This window comes from Caenorhabditis remanei, chromosome X (genome assembly GCF_010183535.1).
Source record: "Caenorhabditis remanei strain PX506 chromosome X, whole genome shotgun sequence".
Taxonomy (NCBI): domain Eukaryota; kingdom Metazoa; phylum Nematoda; class Chromadorea; order Rhabditida; family Rhabditidae; genus Caenorhabditis; species Caenorhabditis remanei.
In genome coordinates this window covers 2,719,413-2,735,454 of record NC_071333.1, presented here as the reverse complement: position 1 = coordinate 2,735,454, position 16,042 = coordinate 2,719,413, and the positions used below count along the sequence as shown (strand labels likewise).

The following is a 16,042-nucleotide window of genomic DNA, read 5'->3' as shown; positions in this document are numbered from 1 at the left end:
TTCATTGTTTTCGTCTTTTTGATACCAATCTGATAACCAGGGTTCAATCCCCACTCGTGCCAAAATTTTTTGTTTTTTGTTTTCGACTTTTTCGATACCAATATGACCACCAGGGTTTAACTCGCCGGTAACTTTTTTAAAATTGTTGTATTTTGGTACCAAAAAGTCGAAAACAAAAAACAATAGTGTTTTGTCATTAGTAGGGGACCGAACCCTGGTTGTCAGATTAGTACTAAAAAGTCAAAAATATATCAAGTCACGTCTTCAATTGATATTCTAGAAAGCCGCGGATTTTTGAGATTTTCAATGACGCGGCCGTTTTTTCTGGTTGATCAAGAGAAACAATTCAGAGTCAGTAAACAAACATCAAAGTGAAGAATGAGTCATCTAATAGATACCACATGAATAAAGGAGACGGAGAGAAAGAGAGGGAACGTTCTTCCCGGTCTCTCCCCTCTTACTCCATGTCCCCCGCTTGTCAGTTACATCAGTTATGAGCATTCACGACGTCTTAACGGAATAGATGTCGAAATATTATTATTCATTGATTTTTCTAAAATTCTAATTTATATTATGATGTTTGGAAGCTGTTAAGGTAAGAGGGGTTTTAAGGAGAAAATTTAAGAAACGTTTAGAAACGAATTTCGCAATATTGGAAAAATGTATTTTTCATAAATTTTTTAACCATTTTCTGGGTCCGGGCCGGGGTTTTTCCAAAACTTTTGGCTCGCCTCGGACCGTTTTTTGGAGATAATTTTTTCTTCAATTGTTTTGAAAATATTTTCAAAAATTCGAGTAAATTTATTATTTGAGGCGTCTTGCCCAAAAAATTAATTTTGACGGCCCAAGTGCTTCACCATAAATGGAGACTATAAACAATACTTGTTGGTACTGAAAAAATGTGATTTTTGCAGATCAGGCGCACTCTAACACCAGTCCAACCAAGATGCCTACGCCGGAAAATGGAGAAAACGCTCAAGATAAGCAACGCATGGAAAGAACTGGAGGAATCCCGAAGAGAAGGAGAAGAGAAGGATCGTAAAATTGAAGAGCTCAACAACAATATCTTCTGCTTCATAAAGCATTATGATGCAATTGCCAAGCTTTGTATGGAACTGCAGGCATCAGATGGGCAAAACGGATTCGAGGGATTCCTGAAAGCGATGGAAAATGTGCAACATTTGAAAGGCAAGGAGCTTTTTGACTTGAAAAAAACTGTGAATCAACATAAATTCACAATCAAAACACTGGAAGGACATTTGGAAAAGAAAGAAGATTAATTGGCAAGAGGAAGCAGAAAATCCAGACCTTCATCAGGATCAACTTCTAAGCCAAGAGAGAAAGAAGTGATTCCTGAAGAGATTCGGCAGATGTTCACTAGAGAAACCTTTCGTAAGTTTTACTTTGATTTCAAAAAACTTTAAGAAACTTTAAAATTTCAGAATTTTGCACGAAATGTTGGCACGTACCAAGGCAGCTGAAAACCGGTGATTCAACAAGTGGAAAAGATGGAAGGACAATTCACAGTATAATGTTCTTTTTTGTATTTTTTGGTAGTTCTAAATACTTTTGATTAATGCTGCTTTTTTGATAATAAATCTTACAACATTACCAGTCCGTGTCTATCTGTAGATGTTTTCAGAAGTTTAGACTTCCTCACAAGAGACGTCTTTAGAGACGCCATTTTCAAACGTTTTATAAATTTGGTTATAGGTATTTTCAGCCACGGGGTGTCCATTTCTGCAATCAAAACCTGCTAAATATGTCTCTGCAAGTCAAGTTATAAGCTTTCAAACTTTCATGAAGTTAAGCTTTTTTCAATCGAATTCCAAACCGACCGTATATGTTCCCCAGCGGTTTACCTGTGCTTGTACTTTGCAAAAATAAGAATATCTTGCATATAATACTTGTCGATTTGTAATTCCATGTGAAAAACTTATCCAAATGAAAGTTTGAGAGCTCATAACTCGGCTCACAAAGACATTTAGCAGGTTTCGACTGCAGAAATAGATTTTTATGCATCTTTTCGAATATCTCTTCTTAAAATTTCTCAAAGATCTTCTCGTAAAATAAATCGATTGTCTCCAACAAACCCGTCTAATGAAAGATTGTTGTACACTATACCTACATGCCGTTTTATTCAAGTAAAACTTGTACGACAATTTTTAACACAACAGTTTAGAAACCCCCTTTTAACAGAACATTTTGAAACGATTCTACTTTTTTCAATAGATGGAAAGAAAAACGTTAGAGTTACGAACGAAGGGCAAAATGAGAAATCTGATAGATACTATAAGAATAAAGGAGAGGAAGAGAAAAAGGGAACGTCCTTCATGTCATGGCCGCTCCCCTCTTCATCCTCGTCCCCCGCTTGTCTATCAATTCAGTTATGAGTATTCAAGATGTCTTCACGGAATAGATCGTCAAAATATTATTATTGTTCTAAACTTTTTACAGATTTTCCTATCCTTCCTATTCCTTTTGTATCGGGTTGGACAACAAACACTGTAAGGAACACTTTGGCTCAAGTTGGTATCAAAGCTATGATTATCGAACTCAAATCCCCTAACCTTAGAGACAGACTTATGAAGAGTCGTAGATTCGACAATAAATGCCAAAGGAGACAATGTCGTGTCTGCCCTTTCATCGGAAACGGAGGATGTGGAAAAAAGGGCGTTATTTACAGAATTGATTGTGACTGTGGAGATTTCTATATTGGTGAAACTGGCCGCCCACTTGCAGAAAGATTTAACGAACATTCGAGAGCAGCGGAAAAACCAGGAACGCCATCGTACAAAACAACCATATGGTCAAAGCATTCTTTCGAAAAACACCAAGGATCGCCTCTCTCGTTTAAACTATCAATTCTGGAAACCGAACGAAATACGACACGCAGAAGAATCCTGGAGGGTATTTACATAAAAACTGTTAATCCCTCTCTGAACACAAAGGAAGAATTATCAGATATGGTTGCTGATCTGGGTTTCGGAATCACACTGACGCGGAAGTTGTAAACACATTAACACATTCATTATCTTCTCATTCCCATCGCTACTTTTCTTTACGCTAACGGTCTTTATCCTCCCACTCCCACCTGTGTTCGTTTGTCATTCCCACTTGTGTTCTCTTGGCTCACCAGTGGTGGTTCCCCCTTTTCTCCTTATAGGCCTTTCGGTTTTCATGGTTTTTCCCTCCCAAACACCTAGAATTTTAAGTCGTTTAATATTATCTCATGCTTCTCTTTTTTATCGTATTTCACCTTATGATTTCCAGGTAGTTAAACCTAGCCCTGAAGATGGTTGTAAAACCGAAATATTGGCAAATAAATACATGCAATTTACCGTCTTGCAACTTATGTACGAATACATCATATAACAAAAGGTCCACCAAGAAGCATACTTCATTGATATATTTTAAGAAAAGTTTAGAAAAACATTTAAAATTAGAGAAACGTCATTATCATATATTTCTTAACCATTTGTAGTGAGGCAAAACTGCAAAACCGTGTGCACGGGTCGCAACCAAAACTCCGCCCACTCACGTTCGAATGCTTGTGTGAATTCTTTGAACGTTTTTTGTGCAACAAACACGGATTTTTGCGATTTTCTGTGATTTTTGTGGATTTTCTTTCATCTAATTTTCAGAAAAATGAGCAACGGACAACTATCCCAGGTGGTAGGGTAATCCAGTAGATAAAAAAAAGGTCTGCCCAACGCTTCTTCGTGTCTTCGGCGGCAGCAATCGACATAATCCAATCTGCAATCTCAACAATCGAAACGGAGGATCCGTTCAGCCGAATAAACTTCTTTTCATTCCTGGTGAGATTCACTTTTTTCAAATTATTGAGTTTTTAAATAATAAAGAAACAATTCCAGGATGGACTGCTCCCTGCGAGAGCCCACTAAGAAATATCATCAAAGAGATCAATCCGGATGCGAGACGAAAGGGAATAACATTCGATATTGCCGTTGTGCAGTCCGGTCGAAGGTCTCCAAGTATTATTCTTCGGGATTGCTGGCAACAAAACGGTAAGGAAATGTTGTTTTTTTATCTTGTTTTTGACTCAAAAAAACGGACGTCGTTTCAGACACCGTGAATCCAATGGAGACCGCTTCGAACGTCGTATGGGACGTAGTCCGGTTCGGGAAACCTAATTTTGTTCATTTTCGTATAATTGATATATTCTCTTCACCGCCACTCTCCCACTCAATAAATATGATATTTTTTCTTTAATTTCTGCTGTTTTTTCTTCAATGTTCACATCAAATTTGTCTTCAATGTTGTGAAGATTCCTGATAGGATTCAGCAAAAAGATATTGAGAAACCAATAATTCCGAATCGTCTTTTGCAACCGTTTCTGAGTAAATCAATTTTCATAGTCTGTCTCCGTGTGGCCTACAGGTTGACGCTCAATTTTTAAGACCTGATGGTAAGGAATTCGATTTTTCCAACCTCGTTTTTTTTATTCATTCAGGGCTTAACTGTGAGCTCGCTAAAGCATTCGCCAAGACAAATTCTCATAATTTTCCATATTTTTTCCTCAACTATAATATGTGGTCTCCGCGAGATTTATTGAGAGAGTCACTTCCAGGCTGTCTTTTATGCATCTTTTTAAGAATCTCTTTTTAAAATTTAACAAAGAGCTTCTTGAAACAAATATCGGTAGTCTTCAATAACCCGGTCAACTGAAAGAGGATTATACAATATACCATTACCAGCCTGTCTCCCCCGCCTTCGGCGGTTGAGCCGGCTGGTCTCTCCTCATTCACGTGGTCATTGACTTTCGAATGTACCCGCATGGCCGAGTGGTCTAAAGCGGCTGTCGCTGTCCAAAGCACGCCAGTTCGGTTTTGCCCGCTGGCTCAGTTTCTCTTCTCTTTCCAAAACCGCTGCGGACATCGCCTCAGACAACGCCCAATTGTCTTTTATATATAAGAATGATGCCGTTCTATCCGAGTAAAATTACTATAACTATTTCAATACAATCGTTCAGAAACCCCTTTCATCTATACTTTTTTTGAAGCGCTTCTTTTTTTTCAATAGATCATCAAAAAGGAACACGTCAGAGTCGGCAAACAAATATCAAACAAACATCTGATAGATACCATAAGAATAAAGAAGACGGAGAGAAAGAGAGGGAACGTTTTTCACGGCCACCTCCCCTCTTCCTCCCCGTCCTTCACTTTTCATTCAATTCAGTTATGAGTATTCAAGATGTCTTACCGGAATAGACCGTCAAAATATTATTATTCACTGATTTTTCTAAAATTCTAATTTATTTGCTGTTGTTTGGAAATTGTTGAGGTGAGAGTAGTTTGAAAGAGATAATTTTAGAATATTTTAGAAACAAATTTCGCAATGTGCATTAGAAAGAAGTCATTTCATATCTTTCTTTTTTTCAAAAAATAACATGATAAAACATTGACTAGAAGGGAGAAAATTGAAAAAGAAAAAAAATACTCCGTCTTTTAGATAAAATGGCATCAAAACTTCAATTCTCGGAAATGGAATTAAAATGTATTTAAAGTCGGGTCGCAATATTCCAAACCTGGAGACTGTCGATTTCTCGATGAACAAAATTGAGGAGAAAGTTCCGTCGCTTCGTCACAGCTGACCCCACTTGCAAATCTATTTCTATTTGTAGTGAGTTTTTCAGCATAAGATTCTCAAAAAAATATGTGTTTTTTTTTTCAGAAACCGGTATCGAAAAAGCTGCTTATCCAGGAGTGAAAGTGTTCCATTGTAATGGTCTCGGAGCATTAGTCAAGAGAATGTGAATATGGTGCATGCGATTGTCGAGGCAATTCATGAGGAGCTAAAAAAGATTGGACTGTGTCAAGACTTCAACCCGCGGCCAACAATATCCATAATTGATGTTTGTTGATGTTTTCATATTGTAATGATATATTCATTATGTTGATTTCTTGTTTTCTTTTTGTCAATTAATTTATCATTTTGAAATAAATTTGGATTTTTTAAACTAAGATTTTAATTTTTCGATTTTGAACAAGGTTTTTACGCTATTGAATCATACCTTCTTTTCTATTTTTCAGAAATCCATTATTTTTCCCATCAGTTTTCAGGATTCTAATTTGAGATGCCCTAATAGCCCCTACAACTACGCCCCACCGCAAAAGAAAGAGTATCGACGAGAGACGCAGAGTTTTTTGTCGCGCCAATACAAATTTTCACAGTTTTTGACCTATTCTCGCGTTTTTTCACATTATTTTTTGTAAATTGATATAAAAAGCAGCGAGAATATGGCAAAAACTGTGAAAATCTGTGTCAGCGCGAGTAAAAACTCTGCGTCTCTCACTGATACACTCTCGTTTGCGGTGGAGGGCAGCTGTAAGAAGGGTGGGCTGCTAATATTTCAATATGTTGTGTCCCATCGGATTCCAACATTCGACTTCCGACTTCCGGATAAAAATTTTTACTTCCAACTTCTGTCATTCTATAACTGTGAAATTTAGGAAGAATACATTTCTCAGAAATACATGGAAAAATGATTAAAAAAAGACAGAAAATAGGCTTTTCTTTGTCCAAAAACCAATATCCCACTGATTTACGCGAATTTTATGAAATTTTTCTTGGAGTTCAAAAAATTTTTGCAAAAAAATCTACTTTCGGGCATTTTTTTCAGTTCCGACTTCCGACGTCCGTTTAAGAAAAAATCACTCCCGCACAACTCTGATGTACTCGAATCTAGTATTCAAGTGCTTTCATCTTCTGTGTCCCACGTCACCGAGGGGGAGAGAGAGACGGGCCAAAAGTACCCTCTCTCTCTCATTCTCCGCATGCTATTTCTCATAGACTCGTTGTCAGAAAGTCTACACTGTTTCTTCTCCCTCTTCTCATACATAGCTACTCTCTCGGTACTTTCAATATTATACTCTCTCCCTTTCTGCCATTTCTTTACCCTCTCTATCAAAAAACAGTCTATTTTCTTCCCATCATTCCCTTAGTTGCTTATTCGACTATAAAGTGAATGGTTCATTCATTAATAAACTGATATTTGCCATCGCCTCGTGTAGAACGATAATTTTCTGACACTGAAACTTTATTGATATTTTCTTTGAGGCAACATGAGATTTGAGATTTGAGAGTCAGAAAGAAAACACAGTTGCAAAATTTAAGCAGGAATTTGGAAAAAAATTTGGGAAAAGTGTGTTTTCAGACAAGTAAGAGACTTGGAATATCCAATAATTTAAAATTTAAAGAGACGAAATCTGTATGATAAGAAAGAAAGTCAAATCATCATCACTTTTTGAATTCGGAAATATTCTGTTAGAGATTTCGAAAACTCTCATCAGGTGAAGCCATAGAAATAACGCTTCCCCGACCATCCATCCTATAGAATCTTAGAATTGCCTGTCGTTCTTCCTCCGAAATCGCCATCCAGTTATGCATTCTCAGAAATATCTCTTGTCCTTTGACCATATCATTCCAATCTTTTGGATTATTGAGATGATCCCTCAATGTTCTCTTCGCTCGTTCCATTATAGTTGTGGCGAACCATTCGCGTGAAGTTTTAGTGCTTCTCAACCATTCCTTGAGGTCTTTACTAACTTTTTTAGTGTTCACGTAGGTTGCTGGTTTGTTCATTATCTCAGCAACTTTTTCAGCAGTTATTGGGCTTGAAAACAATTGATTTGGTGTTGGACAATCAAGCCGAATGACTTTCTTCGGAGGCTCTGGAAGTATTTCGGTCAAGTTGAGGGAACAAGATTTTGATAACTCACCATTTTCATCCAAAATCGTTTCGAAGTCTGAGCTTCTCTCCGACTTTAAATCCATCTTTAACATCTTCGCTCTCTCATCATCCGACATTTCCAACCAATTATACATTTTAATGAAAACTTGCTTTGCTTCTCTCAGAACGTGGAACTCTCTTGGCTGAGCAAAAAGATTCCTCAAATGATTTGGATTGATATTTAGAAAAGTATCGCAGAAAAATTTGATAGTGCAGTGCTGCAATCCAAACCATTCTTTCATGTCTCTGACGGTTTTTCGATTGTCCACTTGAATGTGAGATGGGATTGGTTTAGTAAGCTTTTTGAGCATCGCACAAGGATCTGAGCGTGCAGGTAATGGAGGAGAAGACGTACAGTCCATGGAATAGTCAGGCTCTGAAAAAAGTATGTTACGCCAGTTTTATGAAACCGTTTTTTCATACCGTCGAAAAATTCTGGTTAAAACTTCTATAATGAACTTACCATCAATATCTGGCTGTTTCCTCTTTTGACCGATTACTGACGATTTCTCAATTTTGTGGTCAACTCCGTGTAATTTCTTCATTTCTGTTTCGTATATACTCTGATATAGATGCTCGTTCTAAAAAATTAGTTAAAAATTATTTTTTGCTATTTCCAGGTGGCATTCTCTTGCACCAAAGGCAGCCCTGAGGGTCTCGTTTAGAATTTCAATCGTACTTTTTCGATAAATTTTTTTTAAGTACGGTAGAGAACCACCCCACGCTAAATTCGGCGCAAAAGGTCAGCCACCCGAAAACGGGTACTGTAACAGTTTTACACTCCGATGATGTTTCACCTACTGTCAAAAAACTAACCTGATAAATTTGGAATTGTTTCGAACCAAATGGAGTGGGTCTTGTTTCAAACTTGTTCTCCTCAATCAACATATTCTTCTCATTACACGAAATCAATATTTGGTTCATTTGATGAGTTCCATTGCAACCTGTGTCCAATGGGTATTCGACATTCTTTAATTCGGTCAACGTGTATTCGGCAGTATGTCGATTATCGACATTCCTGTTTGAAATCATATCTGAAAAACTAGAGAATTATTTTAGTTTGTGGTGGATGCGGGTAAAATGAGAAAACTCAATAGTGCAGTTGAAAAAATCTATAGCAGATTGCAAACGCGCTCTAGAGAACGGTCAGTGGGATAATTACACAACGAAAGAAGGTAATGCAACGAAAAATAAATATTGCTATACGAGGCGTTCTCGCGCGTTTTCTCAGTGTGAACAGCTGTCATATAACAGCGCCTTTTTGGAGAACAGCGGTTTGGGAAAGTCTTGAAATGTGTTTGAGTCTAAACAATATCCGAAGAGTGGAAAGATTCAAACCGAACAATTTATTGAAAAGTTGAAATTAGTTAATTTCGAAAAATTCAAACTTTCAAGCAAAAAGTGATCAGAAAGAAGAGATTGTACCATTGAAAAAGGACAGGGCAGGTTCCAACAGTCAATTTAGAGGGACAAAAGAAACAGGTAGACTATTTACGAAGAATGTGAAGGAACAAAAATAAGGGGAAGCGGGGAATATCGGATTATGGTAGAGAGAAAGGGTAGTCTGTAATGATGTGTACAAACAAGCAATACATCAGAGCTCACGTCACACCGAAAAGTTTAGAAAATAGGAGGAATACGAGAGATGCACACTTGCAGATTGGCTCCTTGCACTATCTTCAAATCAATTCATATCAGTTCGAAGACTCGATTTGTGAAATTCTACAGTATGCAAAATTCTACTCGCGGTTTCGAGAAAAGAGGGGACAGGCGAGTGGGGAATACTGTCAATAATGTCTTTAAAACATTGCTCCTGTTAATTTGGAGAGAGAGAGAGACATAGACAGTAGGAGACATCAAACCGAAAAAAGTGAAAAAAAATCAGGAATCGCGGGGAGACAGCTGCGGGACGGCGAAAAAACTGAGCTTCAAAAATGTTGATGATTTTGGTCAATAATTTTAGTATAAAAGCTTGTCTCTAGATAATTTTCCATTGGAATGTCTGAACCAATTTTTCTGATTTTTTCCCCCGCCTGAAGATAAATAGGTCGAGGGGTCGGATTTTCTAATCAAACACAAAAAAAATAGGACCAGTCGGTTTATTTCAACATAAATCAAGCGACTCTGATACTGACTATAAATAAGTAATTCCTTTTTTAATTGTCCGATTGGACCCATTTTTTTCTGTCATGGCTGAAATGAAGAGTGCCAGAAAGTTAGTTCAACAGATATCTGACAGAGGGAGAATTGAATTTGCGGAGTATGTATTTCGAGAGGGGAACAGTTGAGGGAAGTTAAAATCATGTCGGTAACAATACCGATTTCCACTTTTTCTAACATTTTGTGAATAAGAAACTTGAAAGATACACCTCTTTTCAACCTTACCCGCTGATGCACAGCAGGGCATTTCTTATAAGTACACCAAAATCACATGAAAGAAAGATTCGGTATATATCCGACTTCTCCGATTCTCTTCTTTTTTTTGGAGAATTTCTCTGACGGATAATTCTCCGACTTTTTTTTGGAGAAATTATCCGTCGGAAAGGTTTGGAGAATTTCGGAAAATTTCGTAAAATTTCAGAAAAATCGACGGCACTCCAAACTCTGTTTTTGTTGAATTCGGATATACGATTCTCTGACTTTTTTTCGGAGAAAATTTCAATTATCCGATTTTCCGAAAATTTTTCTCAAGCCTCTAAGCTAATTTTTGCTTTTGCTCTCCTGAAGTAAGATAGGTTCGCATGAACTCGTTTTCAAACGGTAAAATTTGGCTTGGGAAAATTCCGTTCGATGGGGGGTCAATCTGGGAAGAAAACCCGATTTTGAGCACAGAAAACTGAGTCACGCTTATTTCGACAATACCAGGTAAATTATAAAACTCAAAGAAGATAACCTTCCCTTTTTTGTGGGCGGAGCTTTAAAAATATTGATAACTTTGGTCAACAATTTTGGTACAAAAGCTGGTCTCTGCATAAGTTTTCAGTTTTTGAACCAAATTTTCTGCTTCTTTTTTGGCCTCCTGTGTGAAAAATAGGCCGCATGAGGCCGTTTTTAGGGGGTGAATTCGAAAGACTATTTAAAAAAAATCTGGCCAGAACAAGAGTTTATTTCATTTGAAAACAGGAGGATATTAAAGAACAGTAAAACTCAAGTACAGTATGCTCATGTGGCATGCATTTTTTTTCTACATCCGTTGCAAATATTTAGTGATTGAATGGTCCTCTCCATGACTCAGAATACTGGACTGAATGGCGAGTTGATGAATTTCAGAAGATGGAGAAGAAGGAAGACGAGAGAGACATTTGCAGGCAATATAAAGACGACGTGTCACTTCTGGAGAGCCGATTCCAAGACGGTTGCTGAAAATGAAAAGATGGAAGGATGAAATAAAAAATTTTATCTGACAAGGAAAGGTTTTGGTGAAGCGGCTTTCAAACTACCTATAAATTTTGTTATAAGTACTTTCGACTACGGGGAGTCCATTTCTGCAGTCAAAACGCAAAATGTCTATGCGAACCGAGTTATGAGCTCTCAAACTTTTTAAATTGTTAAGCATGAAATTCTAAATCAGCAAGTAGTATACGCAAGATACTCTTGTTTTTGGAACGTACAAGCACATGTAAACCGTTGCAAAACACATATGGAACCGCGCGGTGGCGTATATGAGGACAATTTGGAATTCCATGTGAAACAGCTCAACAATTTGAAAAGTTTAATGCCTCATAACTCGGTTCGCAGAGACACTCATCAGGTTTCGACTGCAAAAATGTACTCCCCGTGGTCAAAAATACCTATAACCAAATTAATAGGTAGTTTGAAAGCCGCGTCTCTAATGCCTTGGTTTCCTACGAAACATTTGAAAAACTTACATAAAATGTTGGCATCCTCTGACAGCCACCTCAGACAAATTGTCTGGAATCTTCTTCAAATCGCTTGCACAATATGCGATTTGTTCATCTAGTTGAAGAATTGCCACGTTGCAATCTGCCAGAATCCGAATGTATTCTTTCCGAAGATTCTGGAGATAATCGTATTGAGTGGTGGAGTCGAACTCATTCGATTTGTGAAGGTTATCAAGAATATCTATAAGTTTTGATGTTGATGAGGCACTCTGAAATAGAAATTGTTTTGAATTTGAGTGAAATTATTTGAATTGGACGTACTTCCTCAATAGGAATTACAGCTGGTCTCTTGCAAACTCCGCAAGGATTGGATCCTTTAACATTTCCCGAACAATTGATAGTCTGACAACGGGAAGCTAAACCAATGAAATCGAGATCATCATTTCTACACATTTCACATCGACACGTGATGAAATGGACATTTCTGATAGATTTTTGTCGTTCGGAAGTTGGAAGCATTCGGGATACATACGAGATTGTTGTCTGAAATTATATGGAATTTCTTGAGAGCATTTGAAAATATTTTGCTCATTTTCATTTCAGCCATTCAGTACTCGGCACGAGGAACGAGCTCGCAGAAAAATTTCTCCCACCGTCTGCGTATCTCTCATTAGCATAATATCTCGCATGGCGATCGTAGAAATCAGGATAATGTTGAAATTTTCAAACATTTACAGCATCAGAAAGTCATAAAAATTTTAAAAAAACAATGTTTCTTGAGAATCGGCGATTAGCAAAAATCCGATTTTCGAAAATTTGACAAATCTAGAAAAGAAGATGGTTTACATTATTTTTTCTTCACTTTTCAATTTGTTTTTGTTCAGAAACAGTTTTTCGACTTCGAAAACTGAAAATCGAACTGAAATAATACCGAAAAACTCAGCGCCGTTGGGGGACTGATTTTGCATAAAACTCGCGATGGCACCACGAATACGCAATATTAGAGTATGTAAATTCACAAAATAATACAAAATGTCTTCCTCTTCACAAAATGGATATGCATTCTAAGAACTAACTTCGGGAAATCGGGATTTTCAAGCTTTTTTGTGCACCACTCGATAAAAATGTGACTTTTTTGTTGAAAATTACTGTAGGCAATGCGAACGTGTCCTACTGCAAATTTTGGTTGTTTTGATTGCGCATTCCTCATGCAGAGTGATGTGAGCCATTCAGTCGCTGCGCCAAACAAAATCGTACAAAACTCACATTCTTGGAATAATCCGCGTCTCGTCCACGGAGTAAAACTTGATTTTTCTCGAACACAACATGTGACGTGGAAGCACACGAATGGTTATGTTTAGCCAATCCAACGAACAGTCCACTTCCGATTGGCTCGGCCCGTTTATCATCAATTATTCCGAACGCATTGCACAGAACCGTACAGATAATGGCGATCATTTTATTGGTTTCCACGGATTTTGGGAAAACGTCAGGAATTTGAAAATGAGATGAGGGATTAACAAGATGATATACTAACTATGTCCAACACTTTTGATAATTGTCACCATGTCGCCGAGAAATTGGTTGTGAGATGGACTGGACCGGTATTCTTTGTAATCTAAAAATAACTAGTTCAAGAACAGCGAAAATGGATTTGAAAAACTCACTTGTCTCCAAATCCTCAATAATTGCTCCATTGAAACTGGGAGTACGTTCTGAATTGCGAAGTGTAACGAGAAGAGTTCGAATACACAGACGCATCGTCGTAGTCATCGGTTTCTGATTGGCTTTTTGAGCTCTCAAAATCTCGCATTCGAACTGAAAAATGAATATAGAGTACCGCTCGAAAGATTATAAACTTTGGATGTTTTCAGTGGAAAACGACCAACTTTGACAGTGTATTTCGGTGTCACGTGATTGTCGGACAAATTTTACTTCGGACAGTATATAGCAAAAAGAGCACATCATTTTTGTAGTAGACCATTTTTTTGTAGGGACAATATATTGAAAGTTACAGGCTGTCAAAGTGAGAAGCTCTAAAATTTGGCTGATAAGCACTGAAATTAGTCGGTTTCAGGGAGAAATGCCTTTGATCATCTGTTACTTTCATTGTAGTGTCCCTACAAAAAAATGGTGAACTACAAAAATGACGTGCTATTTTTGCTCTGTCCAACCCATACAAAAGACAATTTTTCGGACCATCAGGTGACACCGAAATGCACTGTCAAAATTGACCATTTTCCACTTGAAACAGGCAAAGTATATAACCTTTTGAACCGTATTGTTCGTCATATATGTAAAGGTCTCCGAAAATATAATAGCAGTATTCAATTCGCTTACCTGATGTACACTTCTCCAATCCTGCCTCTGGCATTTGAGCGAACAATAAGAGACTTCTGAACAGTCATCACACATCAAAATTTCTGTTTCTCCGTTTACGTCGAGCTCAGCGAAACACGCGGCACAATACAAGTCCTGAAACTGTGGACACAACACGGCGGCTAACGGTTTTTCACGGGCGAGAGTGTGCATTTCTGAAAGAAGGATTATTGTAAGGTTACGATGTGAGAACAAGTGAAAGTTGAAGAATCACTAATTTTTAACCGGTGAAAACCGTACAAAATCGGTTTTTTTCAAAACACAACCAAAGAAAATCATTTTTTTACCAATTTTCTTTGGTTTCTTTTCGGTTTTTGTTTGTGAAAAACCGTTGAAGTTTAACCGGGGGTATAAACGATTTCCACCGGTGGAAAAAACTGTTTTTCATCGATTTTATCTTTTGTTGAGCGCCCTGATCAAAATACTCAAATAAATTTTAAAAAGGTCATTTTTTCTGATTCCATATATATCTATCCAACGATGTCAACAAAAACAACTCTTGTTAAAAACCCCCACGTTTGAATGGATCAAATAGAGCGCGTTCGCAAAGGCAATGAGGGCAGTGGGTGAGAAAAATCAAGGCAGCAGGCAAAATGGTAAAAGGCAAAAAGAGAAATGGCACAATAAGGAGAAAATAATGGAGAGACGTTAAAATGAGCGCTGCAGTAGGTCGGGTCTCTCAGCGTGCGCAAGCAACATTACTGAAGCATTTCTCGTGCAATTTTACGCCAAAATTGCAGGTCTAAGAATTGGTGGAAATTTCAAAAGTCAGAAATTTGGACTTTGTCCGTTGTATTCACTGAAAATACAAATAAAAAACAAGAGAATATGAATTTTTGAACTTCAACTAATACTTTGGAAATAGAAAAAACAAAAAACAGATAGGCTTCTCGAATAAAACACTGAAAATCAGAATTTCGTCATTTTCTGATAGTTCTTTTAATGATCTTTAATTTAACAGTTTGGATTTTTGTTTATTAGATTTGAAACTTCAGAATGTTACAGATTATTAAAATTACAAACTATTAGAAACAATTACAATAATAATAACAACAAAAAACAGAAAATCTTGAGAGCTCATGGCCAAACAACGAATTGAATGACTCAATTCTCTCTGAAAATGAGTGCCTCCAAATCTTCCTTATTTTCGGACAGTTCTCCAACTCCACGGATCCTCTCTCAATTGATAACTATTAATGTGACCGGAGCATCGACTGGAACTCTTGAACATGATTTTCATAAATATTTTAATCAATCAACTCGATTTTAGAAGCTTGTAATAAATATTTCCTATTGTACAGGGCATGTTCTCCCAAGTCGACGTCTTCAAATCGAATACTGTAGTTGACATTTCGGTAGATCTTCTGGAAGTGGTCCATCATTGCAGTTGTTGTGGAGATTAGATTGGAGTAGTGGATGTCCGTGATGCAGGAGGACGGATAAGAGCCGCAAAAATATATTGAATTAGTTGAATTTTAATGTTAGACAAAAATTCCAAAAAATTTCTGAACATGCATCAAACTCACTGGATCACAACTGAATCCGCTCCAATGTGCCTCATATTTCTTGGACGTTTGTTATTTTTTCATTAAATATTCCATTTTCCAGCAACTTTTTCATTCTCATTGACATCGTAGACTTGAGAATTGAATCGGCCACTTTCCCAGGAGATTGTGACATGGAGATCAGGTGTAGAATACTTGTGGAGACAGACAGTTTCAGCGGCAATCTTGTTTCCGAGAGTCCAGGAGATACTGAAAATAGAAAAGTTGAGAAAAATTTCAAAAAGTTTAGAGTTTATGGTAGTCTTGAAGAAGAAATGGACAACTTACAGATCAAACACCTCCATTTGCTTGTAGCATAATCCTTGCATGAGATGTGAAAGAGCGAACAGAGGGAATGAGGAGGAAGATAGCATTTCGGAAGAAAGAGAAAGCAGAGAACTGGCCACCGATCAATAACCTGCAGAAAGGGAAAGATTATGGGTACTGATTATTGGTTCATTCTTTATTTTTCATAGGTTTTCATCAAATTTTCTGAGAAAAAATAATCAGTCACCTTTTTATCT

At 37.3% G+C, this 16,042-nt stretch overlaps 5 protein-coding genes across 5 annotated transcripts; 1 reads left to right on the top strand and 4 right to left on the bottom strand.

Annotated features, from left to right (window-relative positions):
* Positions 1–962: 962 nt before the first annotated feature.
* GCK72_022537 (uncharacterized protein) lies at positions 963–1,280 on the top strand (the record flags this gene model as incomplete). Its single annotated transcript, XM_003096625.1, has 1 exon — positions 963–1,280. The coding sequence occupies one exon, from the start codon at positions 963–965 to the stop codon at positions 1,278–1,280; it is 318 nt and encodes a 105-aa protein (XP_003096673.1).
* A 6,007-nt stretch (positions 1,281–7,287) lies between these two features.
* On the bottom strand, positions 7,288–8,785 carry GCK72_022536 (uncharacterized protein; the record flags this gene model as incomplete). The annotated part of the gene is made up of 4 exons (XM_053734888.1): positions 7,288–7,694; positions 7,743–8,129; positions 8,217–8,334; positions 8,570–8,785. 4 exons carry the CDS (start codon positions 8,783–8,785, stop codon positions 7,288–7,290), a joined length of 1,128 nt encoding a protein of 375 aa, XP_053578454.1.
* Positions 8,786–10,937: 2,152 nt separating this feature from the next.
* Positions 10,938–13,053, bottom strand: GCK72_022535 (uncharacterized protein; the record flags this gene model as incomplete). The annotated part of the gene is made up of 4 exons (XM_003096587.2): positions 10,938–11,112; positions 11,623–11,864; positions 11,917–12,138; positions 12,862–13,053. 4 exons carry the CDS (start codon positions 13,051–13,053, stop codon positions 10,938–10,940), a joined length of 831 nt encoding a protein of 276 aa, XP_003096635.2.
* A 74-nt stretch (positions 13,054–13,127) lies between these two features.
* GCK72_022534 (uncharacterized protein) lies at positions 13,128–14,127 on the bottom strand (the record flags this gene model as incomplete). Its single annotated transcript, XM_053734887.1, has 3 exons — positions 13,128–13,213; positions 13,263–13,413; positions 13,936–14,127. 3 exons carry the CDS (start codon positions 14,125–14,127, stop codon positions 13,128–13,130), a joined length of 429 nt encoding a protein of 142 aa, XP_053578453.1.
* A 1,435-nt stretch (positions 14,128–15,562) lies between these two features.
* On the bottom strand, positions 15,563–15,892 carry GCK72_022533 (uncharacterized protein; the record flags this gene model as incomplete). Its single annotated transcript, XM_053734886.1, has 2 exons — positions 15,563–15,728; positions 15,807–15,892. 2 exons carry the CDS (start codon positions 15,890–15,892, stop codon positions 15,563–15,565), a joined length of 252 nt encoding a protein of 83 aa, XP_053578452.1.
* Positions 15,893–16,042: the final 150 nt, after the last annotated feature.